Source organism: Xenopus laevis, chromosome 2S (genome assembly GCF_017654675.1).
Source record: "Xenopus laevis strain J_2021 chromosome 2S, Xenopus_laevis_v10.1, whole genome shotgun sequence".
Lineage (NCBI taxonomy): Eukaryota > Metazoa > Chordata > Amphibia > Anura > Pipidae > Xenopus > Xenopus laevis.
Window position 1 is genome coordinate 144980642 of NC_054374.1, and position 16678 is coordinate 144997319.

Consider the following 16678-nt stretch of genomic DNA (forward strand, 5'->3'; position numbering starts at 1 on the left):
GCTGATCTTAAATTGTTACAAAAGTGCACCTGCCACTTATTCTGGGCTTTCTGGCAAAAGCCAATTAAGTTAGAAACTTTGTTTCTTTTTCTGGCTGTTCAGTGCAGGAGATCAAAGCGAAAGTCGGGACATTTCAGTAACAAACTCGGGACTGCGGGTTGAGCTTTCAAAATCGGGACTGTCCCGCTCAAAATGGGACAGTTGGGAGGTATACTTTATTCTCCCCCCTTCTTCTTTCAGATTGTGGGCTCTATTGGGCAGGACCTTTTTGTTTTGTTGTATTTTTGTATGTAATCTTAATGTTAAATGTATACTACCTTCCACTGTACATCGCCATGGAATATGTTGGACCTTTATAATTATGTGTTATTATACATTTATGAATATTTCTCCAACAAATGACAGTAGGCTTTGGCGAATTTGACCCCTATCCTTTTTTGGACGTGCATCATTTTTTTTGACGCACAACTCCATACAAGTCTATGTGCGCCATTTTCGCAGCAAAATAAGGCGAAAAAATTCGCCCATCCCTATGAGGAAAGTAGAATTGTTGTAAATGAGCTTTAAAATGAGTTGTGATGGATTTGGCTGAGAGGTACTCAAAGGTATTTTAGTCCTTGCCAAGAGCTTGGAAATTCTTCACCTTTTTTAACATGTGCGTTGGTTTATGTGCAGATAGTCGGTTGATGGATCATGATTAACGGCTCAGAACACTCTGTTCCGTCCAAACAGGGAAATGAAAAGGCACAAAAATGATAGCAGCTGATTGATCAAAATGTGCACATATTTCATTGACAGATGGGAAATTATATCTAGAAAGGGATCCATTTAATCTGAATGTTTCATTGTTACCTTTGTTCTTGCACTGATATCAGTATGAACTGAATTCTCCTCCTTAAAGGGATCCTGTCATTGGAAAACATGTTTTTTTTTCAAAACGCATCAGTTAATAGTGCTACTCCAGCAGAATTCTGCACTGAAATCCATTTATCAAAAGAGCAAGCAGATTTTTTTATATTCAATTTTGAAATCTGACATGGGGCTAGACATTTTGTCAATTTCCCAGCTGCCCCTGGTCATGTGACTTGTGCCTGCACTTTAGGAGAGAAATGCTTTCTGGCAGGCTGCTGTTTTTCCTTCTCAATGTAACTGAATGTGTCTCAGTGAGACATGGGTTTTTACTATTGAGTGTTGTTCTTAGATCTACCAGGCAGCTGTTATCTTGTGTTAGGGAGCTGCTATCTGGTTACCTTCCCATTGTTCTGTTGTTTGGCTGCTGGGGGGGAAAGGGAGGGGGGTGATATCACTCCAACTTGCAGTACTGCAGTAAAGAGTGATTGAAGTTTATCAGAGCACAAGTCACATGACTTGGGGCAGCTGGGAAATTGACAATATGTCTAGCCCCATGTCAGATTTCAAAATTGAATATAAAAAAATCTGTTTGCTCTTTTGAGAAATGGATTTCAGTGCAGAATTCTGCTGGAGCAGCACTATTAACTGATTCATTTTGAAAAAATGTTTTTTTCTCATGACAGTATCCCTTTAAAGGAACAGTAACACCAAAAACTGAAAGTGTTTTTAAGTAATGAAAATATCATGTACTGTTGCCCTGCACTGGTAAAACTGATGTGTTTGCTTCAGAAACACTACTATGGTTCATATAAACAAGCGGCTGAGTAGCAATGGCAGAAATTGAAAAACGGCTATATGGCACAGGATAAATAATGGATAACAGATAACACCATTATGTTCTACAGAGTTTATCTGCTGTCTGCTGTGTTACTTGAGCCTTTTCTCTAGTAGTGTTTCTAAAGCAAACACAGCAGTTTTACTAGTGCAGGGCTACACTGCATTATATTTTTATTGCTTTAAAACAATTAAATTTTTTGATGTTACTGGTCCTTTAAGTTGGCCATAAGCATTGAGATTTTTAAAAGATCTTTTCGTTATCATAAGACCAAGCTTATCCTGAAACGATTGTTTAAATGTATGATTTTTCCATCAACTAAAAAGATATTTCAAGAGACATTTCAAGAGATATTGTTAAGTTGAAGCCAGGAAAACTGTGGCTAACCGCCTACTTGGCTCGGCAAATAATTGGACAATGAATACATTTCACTGTGAACAATGACAATTTTCTAAACTGACTGATTGTTTTTCTGACTGATGTTGGAGAAAAAATTGTTAGGGTTAGTTCACACGAGGAGATTTTGAAGCGGCGCAGTGTTTTCCGAAGTCGCCCAAGTTTGAGGCAACTTTGGAAAATGCCGCGCCACTTGTGCTTTAGCGCAGTCGACTTTTCATTATGGGAAGACACGGGGAGGCAGTTCGGGGAAATTGTCGTCCAGAAGTCGCCAGGTGACAAAATCTCCCCGAATCTCCTCGTGTGAACTAACCCTTAGATGCACAATCATTCAGTCCCACTAACATCACAATAATTTGACGCATTTGTCAGATCGCACTAATATTGGTCGTTAGGAAGAGAGAAATCTTAATGTATATGGTCCCTGGCAATGCAGCCCAAGCTGTGACCCTCCAGCTATTGTTAAACTACAGTTTGCACCTCTTCGCTTTTGCTGGCCAGGACTCCAGTGATATCAAATTCAGCCATTAGATCATTACCTGTCTGCTTCTTGGAAGTGGATTATAATAAAATAGGAGGCCAATTTGGAGGTGATAAGGAAATTAGTGGGCAGCCTCAAACAGTGGCAGCTTAGGCAATGGCAAATAGCATGCTGAGCCAATTATTTCACAATAAAATCTGGGGTGGAACAAGATTCAATTCATTTGGATATGCACTTCATAATGTATAAATGACAAAGAATAAACAGAAGACCATAGGGCTCATTTACATCTGCAAGCAGAATGGGCAACTTGTGCTTTTCCCTGTAGTGAGTTGCGTCAAACCACTTTCATTAAATATATTTGCATTAAAATGTTCTGTTTGCACTTCCATATAGTTGCTGTAGCAGCTTCAAGGTCCTCTTCACACCCTGCCATCAATATGCACAGAACACTTGCACCTAAACAATCAGGTACAGACGTTGCTAGCACAGCGAAAGCCAGAAATGACACCAGACAGGCTGTGAAAATATTCAGCGCAACTTCATCCAGTTTGTATTATATAAGAGCTCATTCAAACAACATCTAACAAAATAACTGCCTTTTGCACAAATCCTGCATGTAGAGAGACGTGATGTCTGGTGATTTTAATAGAGTGAGCTCTAATACATCTTCAAGGCAAAAGGAAGCCCCCTATAAGATATATTGGATCTAACTGTCAATGAATATCGCACACCCAACTGCTGCATGAAGACAGAATGAGGAGAAACAGATGCTGAGTCAGGAATAGTGAAGATAAACTTGATTATATCAGAAACAGTACAGAATATTTATATTATTTGATTGTATTTAGAAAGTTTCTTATTTCAGCATGATGAAGCTTATATTTTCGCAATAGTTCCCCTTTAAACTGAATCTGTACCCTCAGATTTGTGATGTGCCACTCAGAAAAGGGAAAGACAGTAGCCAGCATCTGGCTATAAAATGTAATGAAGCTGACTATTGCCCCCTGGCAGATGACTAGACTGTTGCTCATGACTCATTTATCAGGGAACTTGCTCCCCTGCCAGGGGACTGGAAATCTTCCAGATGTTATATCTGTGCTCACAGGGCCGGACTGGTGCATTTGGGGCCCACCGGATTCCAAACCTCAGGGGCCCCGCGAGCATGCGCAGAAGCCGGCACGCAACGCACATGCGTGAAAACTGGCATAGAGGCTGCAAACAAGAAATCTTGCATTCATGCACGAAAATCTTGCACTCCACGCCGCACATTTTTCTTTGTTTCACCGAATCGAAAACAAATCCTGTGTGCTCAGAAAGTGCCTCCATGGCTGCAATGCTGTTTGGTTTTGGTTCAGATCCATGTTTGGAGTTTGCCTGCAGCTTGTTGGCAGTTATTGAACATTGCCTATTTTGCTGAATTTGACTTTGCCACCTCAGACCAGGCGAAGTGCTAAAAAAGAAGCTAGATCTTCCTCAATTTTCTGTCACTTACATCATATCCTGCTGAAACTGCATTAAAGTTCAAAAAACTTTGGCGACTTTTCCATTTTTTAAGCTGGATTGCCTGCAAAAGTCCTAACAACTTTTTTTGAGTAATCGGTTTTCTCCAAACATTTAATGCCATATGGAACATTCATTTTATGGTGGGCTCATGTGTAGGGCATTATATTACTTCTCTTGTCTTGGACATTTGTAAGAAAAAGTGGTAACATCAAGGATTTGCACCAACATTTATAATAAAGACCTCCATACAACTTTAAATTACCCGCCAGAGGCGTGCCAGACCGGCCAGGCTCCCTTGGTAACCTGCCCGGCCACGGCGCCGGCTGAGGGCACGCATGCGCGAATTGGTGACCTTGTGTGCATGCGCAAGTTCAAGATTGCGCACATTGGCATTCACTGAAGTGTAAATCGTAATGCGCGCATGCACTGAAGCGTGAATCAGAGTGTGCGCATGTGCGGTAGCGCAAGAAACTGCCACACCTAGTCGGGGAGAGAGGGGACTGGACATGGGGTAGGCGGCAGAGCCTGGCGCCCCCCAGCTTTGCACCATAGACACGTGCCTACTCTGCCTACCCCTAGTTCCGGCCCTGTTACCCGCCGTATGCAAATTGACCTAAGCGCAAGTTCCCTAGCGATTTTCACTAGGCACAAACGAACTATAGCGCATCTTTGCTATGAAGTGCTCGCACTGCCAAAGTAACGCTAGCAAAAAGTCGCCAGCATTCGACGCCCACGGAACAACTTTGAATATAAGTGAATTCGTGTAGTGGTAGCGAAATTGCGCCTGGCAAAGTAGTGCGATGTGTGTGAAGCGGTTTCTGGCGACAATTCGCCCTTTAGTGAATCTGCCCCATGGTGTTTGACTGCATCATCTGTCAGTAGGTAGAGAGGCAAGAAAGAAAAAATGGGGGAAACTGGGTTTTCCAAAACATAAAAGATTTACATTTTAACAGAGCATGTAAAATTACATCAATGCATATACCATGCAGTTTACATCACACAAGTATATTATAACTATATAAATATAAGCACGAAAACTACATTATAAGGATAATGAGCCAATAAACCCCTAAAGTAATATAAATAACCAGACCAACATAAAACCAAACCTCGCATGGTGGATTTACAAAATCAAAAAGTTTTATACTGATATCAACTCATCAAAATATAATAGTTAAATCTGTAACAGCTCAAAAATGTTAGATTTATCAGTTGCTATTGTTATTTGCACATATCCAACTAACCATAATCATTCCGCATGTGTGAGCAGTAATTTGTGAATATCATTCTTTCTCTGCAAAAGAAACTCATCTTATTAGGTGTTTACAGGGCCGCCATTAGAAATCACAGGGCCCCGTACAACAAAATTTTCACTAGTGCCCAAGCCCCACTCCAGATCCCGCCCACTCCACCCAAGCCCCACCTCATCCCGCCCAAAGACCACACAGAAATCGGCGCTAAAAATGTAACCCCTATAGCTATTGATGGTCAGGGCCCCCTTATAAGTTAAATAAAAAAACATAGGTGCCAGGGCCCCCCTTACAAGTTGAAAAAAAATTGGGGCCCCAAAAAAAAATGTAAAAAAAAAACATTGGTGCCATGGCCCCCTTACAAGTTAAAAAAAAAATTGGGCTTCGGCTATTCTCGCGACTTCTGGTCTTTTCGCCTGCCTCGGCTGTTTTCGTGGCTTTGGGTCCTTTGGATATTCTCTGCACTTCCGCATTTTGGCTGTTCGTGATGGCCGCACGCACGGCTTCTGCGCTCTCAAGGAGGACCCGGCTCTTTTCAAAACTGCAGCACTGCCGGGCCCCCTTCATGCCCGGGACACTTGTCCCGGGCATGACTTGTCCCCCCTTATGGCAGACCTGCATGTTTATATCTTGTATATCTTTGAGATTTAAGCCAATAGAATGTTAGCTCATAAGTCAAGGTTTGGCATATCAGTTCAAACAGCCTGCAAGCCAGTTGGTCACATAAACTATACACTGGGGGTTAATCATCTAACAGACTGAGGTGTTTTAATCCCCTTCCAGGCAGTACACAATATGGAATACGCGAGCGGGAACAGCGTATTTGGGGAAAAGTGGATTAGCATTGTTAGCAGACATTTTCACAATAATCGGATTATAGTTTTACAATTAAGGTGGATGATACTTAAACTCATTAAAGTGAACCTGCCAATGCCGTGCCAAATTGCACATGATGGTGCTACAGGGGTTGGTATAGGATACAGAGAAATATGAGAGAAAGCTTATATCAGGGCAAGCAGAACTAGAATATGTATAACTCAACTTAACTTATTTCCATCTCCATGAGCTGTGTATGTGTGACTATGATGCTGTATCTACTACCGAAATAGGACCTGTTATCCAGAATGATGGGCACGTGGAGTTTCCCGAATAACAGATCTTTTCATAATTTGGATCTTCATACCTTAAATCTAAATCATGTAAACATTAAATAAACCCAATAGGCTGTTTTTTCTTTCAATAAGAAATAATCATATCTTAGTTTGGATCAAGTACAAGAAACTGTTTTTTTATTACAGAGAAAAAGGAAATAGTTTTTTTTTTAAATTTGATCGTTTGACTTAAATGGAGTTCTTTCCATGGCTTATAATACTATATAGAAAAATAGTAGGTGAGCTTTGTGTAATTTCTGGTTGAGTAGTAGTGGGGGTAAGCCCCTTGGAACGGTTTATTGTTTGGCAACACTATACATGCAAAAGCAAGCATGATATGGATACTTATTTTCCAATAGCATTACTGCGGCTTCCATTTCTAACAGTAAGGGACCAATTCATTAACTTCGAGTGAAGGAATAGAAGAAAAAAAACTTCGAATTTCAAAGTGTTTTTTTGGCTACTTCGACCATCGAATGGGCTACTTCGACCTTCGACTTCCAATCGAAGGATTCGAACTAAAAATCGACCATTAAATAGTCGAAGTACTGTCTCTTTAAGAAAAAACTTCAACCCCCTAGTTCGCCACCTAAAAGCTACCGAACCCAATGTTAGCCTATGGGGAAGGTCCTCATAGGCTTGGCTAAATTCTTTTGGTTGAAGGATAATCCTTCGATCATTGGATTAAAATCCTTCGAATCGTTTGATTCGAAGGATTTAATCGTTCGATTGAACGATTATTCCTTCGATCGCAGTATTTGCGCAAAATCCTTCAACTTCGATTTTTGAAGTCGAAGGATTTTCATTCCCAGACGAATATCGAGGGTTAATTAACCCTCGATATTCAACCCTTGATGAATTTGCCCCTAAATGTAATATCAAGGTAAATAAGAATTTCTTTATGGAGACGTATACCTCGCAATATTTCAGTAAAAGAAAATTAAGACATCAGGCCATACTCGCATTTTAAAGTGGTGGTTCACCTTTAAAGGATTCTGTCATCATTTCTATGATGTATTTTTTTTTTACACTGCAAATAATTAACTCTACAATATAAAATTTCATTCCTGAACCAGCAAGTGTATTTTTTTCTAATATTGGTGTGTAGGTGCATCTCAGGTCATTTGTCTGGTCATGTGCTTTCAGAAAGAGCCAGCACTTTAGGATGGAACTGCTTTTTGGCAGGCTGTTGTTTTTTCTATTCAATGTAACTGAATGTGTCACAGTGGGACCTGGATTTTACTGTTCTCATATCTACCAGGCAGATGTTATCTTGTGTTAGGGAGTTGCTATCTCTTTACCATTGTTCTGTTGTAAGGCAACTTGCAGTAAAGAGTGACATGACTTGAGGCAACTGGGAAACTGACAGTATGTTTAACCCCATGAACCCCAAAAAATATTGGTGCCATGGCCCCCCTTACAAGTTAAAAAAAATTGGGCTTCGGCTATTTTCGTGACTTCTGGTCTTTTCGCCTGCCTCGGCTGTTTTCGTGGCTTCGGGTCCTTTGGATATTCTCTGCACTTCCGCACGCACGGCTCCGGCGCTCTCAAGGGGGGCCCGGCTCCCCCTTCATGCCCGGGACACTTGTCCCCCCTGATGGCAGCCCTGCGTGTTTATATCTTGTATATCTTTGAGATTTGAGCCAATAGAATGTTAGCTCACAAGTCAAGGTTTGGCATATCAGTTCAAACAGCCTGCAAGCCAGTTGGTCACATAAACTATACACTGGGGGTTAATCATCTAACAGACTGAGGTGTTTTAATCCCCTTCCAGGCAGTGCACAATATGGAATACGCGAGCGGGAACAGCATATTTGGGGAAAAGTGGATTAGCATTGTTATCAGACATTTTCACAATAATTGGATTATAGTCTTACAATTAAGGTGGATGATACTTAAACTCATTAAAGTGAACCTGCCAATGCCGTGCCAAATTGCACATGATGGTGCTACAGGGGTTGGTATAGGATACAGAGAAATATGAGAGAAAGCTTATATCAGGGCAAGCAGAACTAGAATATGTATAACTCAACTTAACGTATTTCCATCTCCATGAGCTGTGTATGTGTGACTATGATGCTGTATCTACTACCAATATGGGACCTGTTATCCAGAATGATGGGCACCTGGAGTTTCCCGAATAACAGATCTTTTCATAATTTGGATCTTAATACCTTAAGTCTAAATCATGTAAACATTAAATAAACCCAATTATCTGTTTTTTCTTTCAATAAGAATTAATCATATCTTAGTTTGGATCAAGTACAAGAAACTGATTTTTTATTACAGAGAAAAGGGAAATAGTTTTTTTTTAATTTGATCATGTGACTTAAATGGAGTTCTGTATGGAGACGTATACCTTGCAACATTTCAGAGAAAGAAAACTAAGACATCAGGCTATAGTCGAATTTTAAAGTGGTGGTTCACCTTTAAAGGGATTCTGTCATCATTTTTATGATGTATTTTTTTTTACACTGCAAATAATTCACTCTACAATATAAAATTTCATTCCTGAACCAGCAAGTGTATTTTTTGTAATATTGGTGTGTAGGTGCATCTCAGGTCATTTGTCTGGTCATGTGCTTTCAGAAAGAGCCAGTTTTCTATTCAATGTAACTGAATGTGTCACAGTGGGACCTGGATTTTACTGTTCTTATATCTACCAGGCAGATGTTATCTTGTGTTAGGGAGCTGCTATCTTGTTACCATTGTTCTGTTGTAAGGCAACTTGCAGTAAAGAGTGACTGAAGTTTATCAGAGCACAAGTGACATGACTTGATGCAACTGGGAAACTGACAGTATGTCTAACCCCATGTCAGATTTCAAAATTAAATATAAAAAAGTCTGTTTGCTCTTTTGAGAAACGTGTTTCAGTGCAGATTTCTGCTGGAGCAGCACTAATAACTGATGTGTTTTGAATAAAACATTTTTTCCCATGACAGTATCCCTTTAAGTTTTTTAAAAAAATGATTTGCTATCTTCTTCTGACTCTTTCCAGCTTCCCAATGGGGGTCTAAATGCAAATGCTCTGTAAGGCTACACATTTATTGTTATTGCTACTTTTTATTGATCATCTTTCTATTCAGGCCTCTCCTATTCATAGTCCAATCTCTTATTTAAATCACTGCATAGTTGCTTGGGTAATTTGGACCTTAGGGTTGCCATCTTTTGAAGCGGCTGAGACCGGGCAGGGGGGAGTGACATCAGAGGGCGGGTCCATGACGTAGGTGGGTGTGTCGGTGACATCAGGGGCTACTTCCTGCCCGGTTTTCCAAATAAGGAAAACCAGACAGGATTCCCTTGATTGACACAGCGATCGGCCAATTGTCAATCGCAGTGTCAATTAAGGGAATCCTGCCCGGTTTTCCTTATTTGGAAAACCAGGCAGGAAGTTTTGACCCGGGCAGCCCTTCAGGTCAAAACCAGGTGGCAACCCTACCCTAACAACCGGCTGAAACTGCAAACTGGAGAGCTGCCAAATAAAAAGCTAAGTAACTCAAAAGCCACAAACAATCAAAAGATGAAAACCAACTGTAAATTGTCTGGCCTCAAAGCAGGTTCTAGTTTTTGAATTACAGGCTTAAAAGCAAGCTTTAAAGGAGAATTCAACCCTAAACTTGAAAAACCCCTACCCCTCTACCCTACATAGACCCCCTTACCTCTTAAGTGTTACCCCGGGCAAATGCCCCTGTTTTACCTCTACCCCTCGGTGCAGATTCAGCCATCGGAGTTCACAGGGCGCCATCTTCTTCTCTTCGGTAATCTTTGGAATGTTGCCAGTGGTGCACATGGCATAACGTTTATTGGGCCCTGGGAGCTGTATAGTAGCTTCATGAGAATAAACAATTATATTATTCACCAAAGGGGGGGAATGCAACAAATAAATAGGCAAGGGTTGTGGAAGGAGGTGATAGAGTGATGGCTTAAAAAATAAGTGGAGAATAAGGCATTTTACTGAGCTCTTGGTAAAGAACCTGGAATAGCACATCACTCTGGAATATGTTGGCCCTTTATAAATACAAAAAAATAATAACATCACCAATTCTGCAAAGGGAATATCAAGATAAATGTACCAGTTACAGGATCAAGGATAACACAGCTGCATCCATTATGTTTTCTTAAAGAATTGTTAAATGTTCTACTTACAGTATGTTCCTATGTCAGGTAACTGCAACTCCCAACAGCCCTTCGCCTCCCAAAGCTTTAGGAAGCTAGCCAAGAAATCATTGTTTTGGATTTTAACACTCATTTTATCTTTTCAGTAGACAGATGTGCTCCTTTACATCACAAGTCTATTCATGGTCTGTGTTTTTTTTCCTCCACGAGTACTAAATGTACTCCAGAGTGCAACGGCATCTACAAAGGGCACGCTGTGACACTCCGTTCTAAGTAAATAAAGTATAATGAGCTGGCGTAGAGGCTTTCCAATAAGTGCTTTGGGCCAAGAAATAAGTTATGCTCATACTGGACTCCCTTATGGATTTCAGCGCACTTAATAAGGGCTCAGAGAATCGATCAATGTTTATATACTGCAGAGCTCCAGCTGTTGTTTCTACTCACATGTGGACTCTATTTATCTCCATCATGTCCTACTGTACAGTAATGATCTTACAAGAATATATCTTTTGTTTATTGCTTTAATTATTTCTTCTACTAAGAAGAAATAATGGTCAAAACAGTCAAATTAGACCAGGAAGTAATTCAAATTTTATTTGAGTTTTTAAAAAAGTTCAAATTCAATTTTCGAGATTTATCATACTCTGGTTTTTTAAGAATTCAAATTCAACTATTCGCCACCTAAAACCTACCGAATAGTTGTTTCCGTTAACGGGAGAGGTCCCGGGATCAATTTGGAGCTATTTGCAGCCTTCCTGACATTCAGAGAAAAAACTCAAATCGAGTTTAGTAAATTCAAATTTAATTTGATTTGAATTCGATTCGAGTTTTCAGGTCAATTCAATTCATCCGAGTTTTAAAAATTCAGTTTTAATAATATATTTAGATCAGTCGAATTTATGGGAGTTTAGGAGAGTTTTTAAAAACTCATATGAATTCGAAATTCGACCTTTGATAAATGTGCCTCTAGGGGGGGTTATTTACTAAACTCCAAATGCAAAAATCATGAAACATTTGTGATTTTTTTAATATAAGATCAGACTTTTAAAAAATTACAAATTTTTCGGAATTTATTAAACCCCGAGGATGGAAAAGTCTTTATCTGAAAATCCAGCATCTCAGACCTGTCAGTCAAGTTGCATATAAGTCAATGGGAGAAGTCCCAATGATGTTTTGATATGCGCTGGGTTTCAGGCAATACCCCAAAGTTTTTGTGAGTTTTCGGTTGAAAATTACGAAGAAATCGGTCGAATTTGGCTACTTCGACCATCGACTATGACTTTGACTAAAAATGGTTCGACTATTCGACCATTCGATAGTCGAAGTACTGTCTCTTTAAAAATACTTCGACCCCCCTAGTTCGCCACCTTAAACCTAACGAGGAAGGTCCCCATAGTTTTCCTAACAATTCTCTGATCGAAGGAATATCCTTTGATCGATGGATTAAAATCCTTTGAATCGTTAATTAACCCTCGATATTCGATCCTATGTAAATCTGGCCTTTAGATTTATAGATTTACAACATGAGTTTGCACAAAAACGCCTTGCATGGTGTAGTCCAGGGATACCTAGACCTAGGTGAAATTTCCCACTGAGTCTTAAGATGGCCATATATGTAAAGATTTTTAAAAGATCCAATCGTTATTGTGAGACCAGGATTATCTTGAAATGATCGTTTAAATGTACAATGTGTCCATCAACTAAAAAGGCCATTTCAAGCGATATTGCCAGCAAAACTGAAGAGAAGCTGCCAGCTTGGCCCTGCAAACATAGATAGATTGCACTGGGACCAATAAAGATTTTTTAACCTGGCAGATCAATTTTCTGACAGATGTCGGCCGAAAAATCGTAAAACATATGATCGTTCCAATCCCACTATCCGCACGATAATTTGACGGATTGGTCGGAAATCGATCGTTCACCAAAGAAGAATCGTCGCATCTATGGGGACCTTTAGGGTGATGACATATGCTAAGATTCCGGGGAGTTTAGTCACCCAGCGACAAATCTCCTTTTCTTTGGGCAACTAATCTCCCCGAAAAGCCTTCCCGCCAGCTATAATGTAAATCACTAGTGGGATGGCACTCGGAGCTCGTTTCGTTTTCCATAGCTGCCCAAAGTTTCCTCGTAAGGCAGCTTCATTCAGAAAATGAAGCACTCTGAGTGCCATCTCGCCGGCAATTTACATTCTAGCCGACGGGAAGGCTTTTCGGGGGAGATTAGTCGTCCGAAGAAAAGCAGATTTGCCGCTGGGCAACTAATCTCCCCGGAATCTTAGCGTGTGTCACCATACTTAGGGCCTATGTGTGTTGATACGATATTGGGGGGAGGGAGTCAATCCAGCTCTGTCAGTATTCCAAGCTTTTGGCTGGTTTGCCTTTCCTGAAGAGGGCCAGTTTTTCTGTGGCACACATCTCTGTGATTTCATTGGTGTGTGAATGGCCACATAACTGTTACACACTTCCCAATAAAGTAAATGTGAGTCAGCAGGGTTGCTGTGTTTGATTATCTTTTAGAGACTGTAAATCCATCATTCACTCAAATGTAGTTTCCATTCATCCAATATCAGTATAATTGTAATATTAAGATTATTATGATTTTAGTGAAGCTAAAGATCAGAGGACAGGACCTCACCAGTTATTGGACTATTTCATTATTCTTGTGTTTGGAATAAGGTTTAAACACTGATGGATATGGATGATACTTTTGTACAGATCAAGAGAATAACCTACACACGGTGCTGCTCTGTTCTTTTGGAATACGCAGCAGAGACATGCAAGGAACATCTGGTTTGGAGACGTAGGAATATCTCTTAATCTATCATTGACTTGGAACAGAAGAAGTTATTATTATAAATGTTGTGGGGTGGGCCTTTTTATTTTACAAAGATAATGGCATCTTTTGGGTAAACATTGGAACTCTGGCCAGAGAACTGTTGCACTGAAATATACTCATTTTGTTGTAATTATTTATATATTGTGATTGCCATTATAATGACCTATAACCCATTGATACTGAAATACTCTATATTTAGCTATTGCCTTGAAGTCCAGTGACCTGTATAAAAAGTCACTCCTGTGAGAACTTTGAAGGTCTGGATCATTACTACAACTTTATAGTCAGGTAACAGGACTATAAATAATTTATTTTTGGTTCTCAATTCATGTTTTTGTTTCATTGTAGAACTCGAAGCCAAAGAAGCGTGTGATTGGCTACGTGCAGCTGGATTTCCTCAATACTCTCAGCTTTATGAAGGTAAAGCCATCAGTTCCTTCCCAGATATTATTCAGTCTGCCACAATTCTATCGCTTTAATGCATGCACATAAGATTTTTTATTTCTGCACTGAGTTTACTGTTTTATGGCAACCACTACAATTATATGTTGGGAAAAACAGAACCCATTCATCCAGGCCACCCAGCTGACTGCACTTTACTAATAACAATGTTTTTGTTTGGCAAACATTAAGTACCAGGTAGTTGCTACATTTGCTGTCAAAGGAATCTAACAATTATGAATTTCATTTTCTAGATTCCAAGTTCCCAATTGATATCGCATCTGTAAAACGGGACCATGATTTCCTCGACAGGGACCATGTAGAACCACTTTGCAGGTAACAAATAAATCTGCTTTGATTTATAAAGTTTAAAAGGATACATTATTAAGTTATTTACTAAAATCCGAATTTATCCCATATTTTATAAAAAAAAACCACAACCAAACTCCCATGCCCAATTTTAGCTAATATATGAATAAAAAAAATTTGGTTTTGATCTATTAGTGGAAAAACTCAAGCAAAAACCCCAAATTGCTCGAAGAAACCCCAAATTGCTCGAAGAAAACTCGAATTGACTTATACAGGACCTCGAGAGGTCTGAGATTTTCAGATTTGGGTTTTTTGCAGCATTGGGGTATAATAAATCTTGAAGATTTGGTGGGGTTTTTTCCATGAAAAGAGTTTTTAACATTTGGACTTTAATAAATAACCCCCTATGTATTTATATTAAATATGTATAAAGCATGCATGTTAATTATACACACAAAGGCCCTTGAGTCAATACATTCTGCTCTGTAGGCCATTTAATCACGCTTTGCTGGATAAGGTGCAAAGTACAGAGAAAATGCCAGCGAGGGAACATACACATGCACACATGCCCTGGGTTTGAGTCCTAAATTTAATTTACTCATTAAGGTTGCCATACACGGAGAGATCTGCGATGTCGCCAAACAAGCAGATCTCTCTCCGATATGCCCACCTCAAGATCATGGGCCCAACGATCGGATCCTGACGAACGGGAACGGGCGGTCGGATCGCGGGACCGCATCAACGAACAGATGCGGCCGCGATCCGACGGGATTTTTAGTCCCATCGATCGAGATCTGGCCGACTTTTGGCCAGATCTCGATCGGGGAAGCCCGTCGGGGGCCCCCATACACGGGCCAATAAGCTGCTGACTCGGTCTGTCCGCAGCTTTTATCTGCCCGTGTATGGCCACCTTTAGTCTTAGTATTAGGATAATGGAGGCTGAGCTCGCTTGTGCAGAGTTGGGATAAAGTCAGGTAAGGTAAATCAATGAAGTAAAGGACATGGAGGGTAATCTTGTGTAGTTTGTGACAGAGCTGGGCCTTGTTCCATTCCATGTGTATATACTTTCTATTTCCACCCTTATAGTTGAACAATGTTATATTAAAGAGGCCACAGTATAGTTTGTTGTGTGCTGTTGGGACACTTAAAGGGTTATTTATCAAGCTCCGAATTTATCTCAGTATTTCTAAGATGAAAATCCGAGCAACTCCGAATTCCCGAATGGACCTTATTAATCATTAAAAAAGTCAGAAAAAATAGGTTCGGGCAAAAATCCAAAACATTCGGAAAAAGCCAAATGCCAGAAAAGTCAGATTTTTTCTGACTTTTCTGCAAAAACCACAATTTTTGTTGGTCTTTTCAGACATTTTGGTCTGAAATCCCCAATATCATCAGATATCGGTACGGACAGTAGCGCAGACACTGGGACCTTCCCCATTGACTTATACAGGACCCCGAGAGCTTTGAGATGCCGGATATATGGATTCGGATTTTTCAGACCATCAGACTTTAATAAATCCTGAAAAAATTCTTTTTTTTGGTCTGAAAAATCAGAATTTTTTGGATTTTGGATATTGGGAGCTTGATTAACCCCCTAACTGTGTGTTGCCAATGTTACTGTGTGACCTTAGAGGAGTCATTTTCAGACTTTTTCAGTTCAAGCTCCACATGAAGGTCCAGCCTCGGGTTACCACCATTTTGTGTTGGGAGGTTTGGACAACGGGTGGGCTGGTTATGATTTATGACTATGAAATGGCGATCAGTGATTGGGTGAGTGTCCTGTTCCAGCCAGACAGGACAATTTAATTCAGACAGCCCTTATGAAGCCGGACTGTTGGTGGCAACCCTAGTCCAACCTTTGATCAGGGTCCACCTCCGCTCATAATATGGTAAGAGAACATTAGTTTATCAAGTGTCCAGTCTTAGTTCCTAGGATATATAAGATGTTTAATATGTTTTCAGCCCAACTCTCAACCTCAAGCTGGGCTTCCAGGTGTATCTAGAAAAGCAAATACGCACTATCCACAAACCTTACTTTAACTGGCCTTCAGGCTGAGCCCCCCAGCCTGTAAGACAATGACACAGTATGAGGAACTTCTACCTTATTTTCTTGCCATTATTTGCCCTGAGTTTTAAAGTTAATAGCTCACCTTATGCTGCTCTTACTACAGTTGTTTGTGCTGCGTTCCTGTCAGGGCAGATTTCCTGATCATTATCCAGTATTTAGATCACAGAACATGGCAGGGTGGACCATTCCTGTTTAAGGCTTGTTGGATTTTTCTTCCTTCCTCTGAGGATACCCTTTCCTAATGGAAACCAGTGTATTACCTTCTACTTTATAAACCATCATTAGCCTAGACTGCAGCAGTAACTGTTGTTTATCATCATTGGTTTCCTATTCAGAGCTATAAAGCACTTTATCCTATTTTTATAATGGTTTTAATGAATGGTATTTTTGCCTCACGGAACTACATTTGTTTTGGTATAATTGGCTTTTCATTGCTTC

General features: G+C 40.1%; 1 protein-coding gene across 4 annotated transcripts in view; it reads left to right on the forward strand.

Annotated features, from left to right (window-relative positions):
* The window catches only part of stard13.S (StAR related lipid transfer domain containing 13 S homeolog), a 162187-nt gene that overhangs the window by 117224 nt on the left and 28285 nt on the right, over positions 1-16678 (forward strand). For all 4 annotated transcript variants that reach the window (XM_018248448.2, XM_041583219.1, XM_018248449.2 and 1 more), the window contains 2 exons: positions 13771-13842; positions 14118-14199. In XM_018248448.2, the coding sequence (XP_018103937.1) occupies positions 13771-13842; positions 14118-14199 (154 nt within the window). The remainder of the gene's footprint in view (positions 1-13770; positions 13843-14117; positions 14200-16678) is intronic.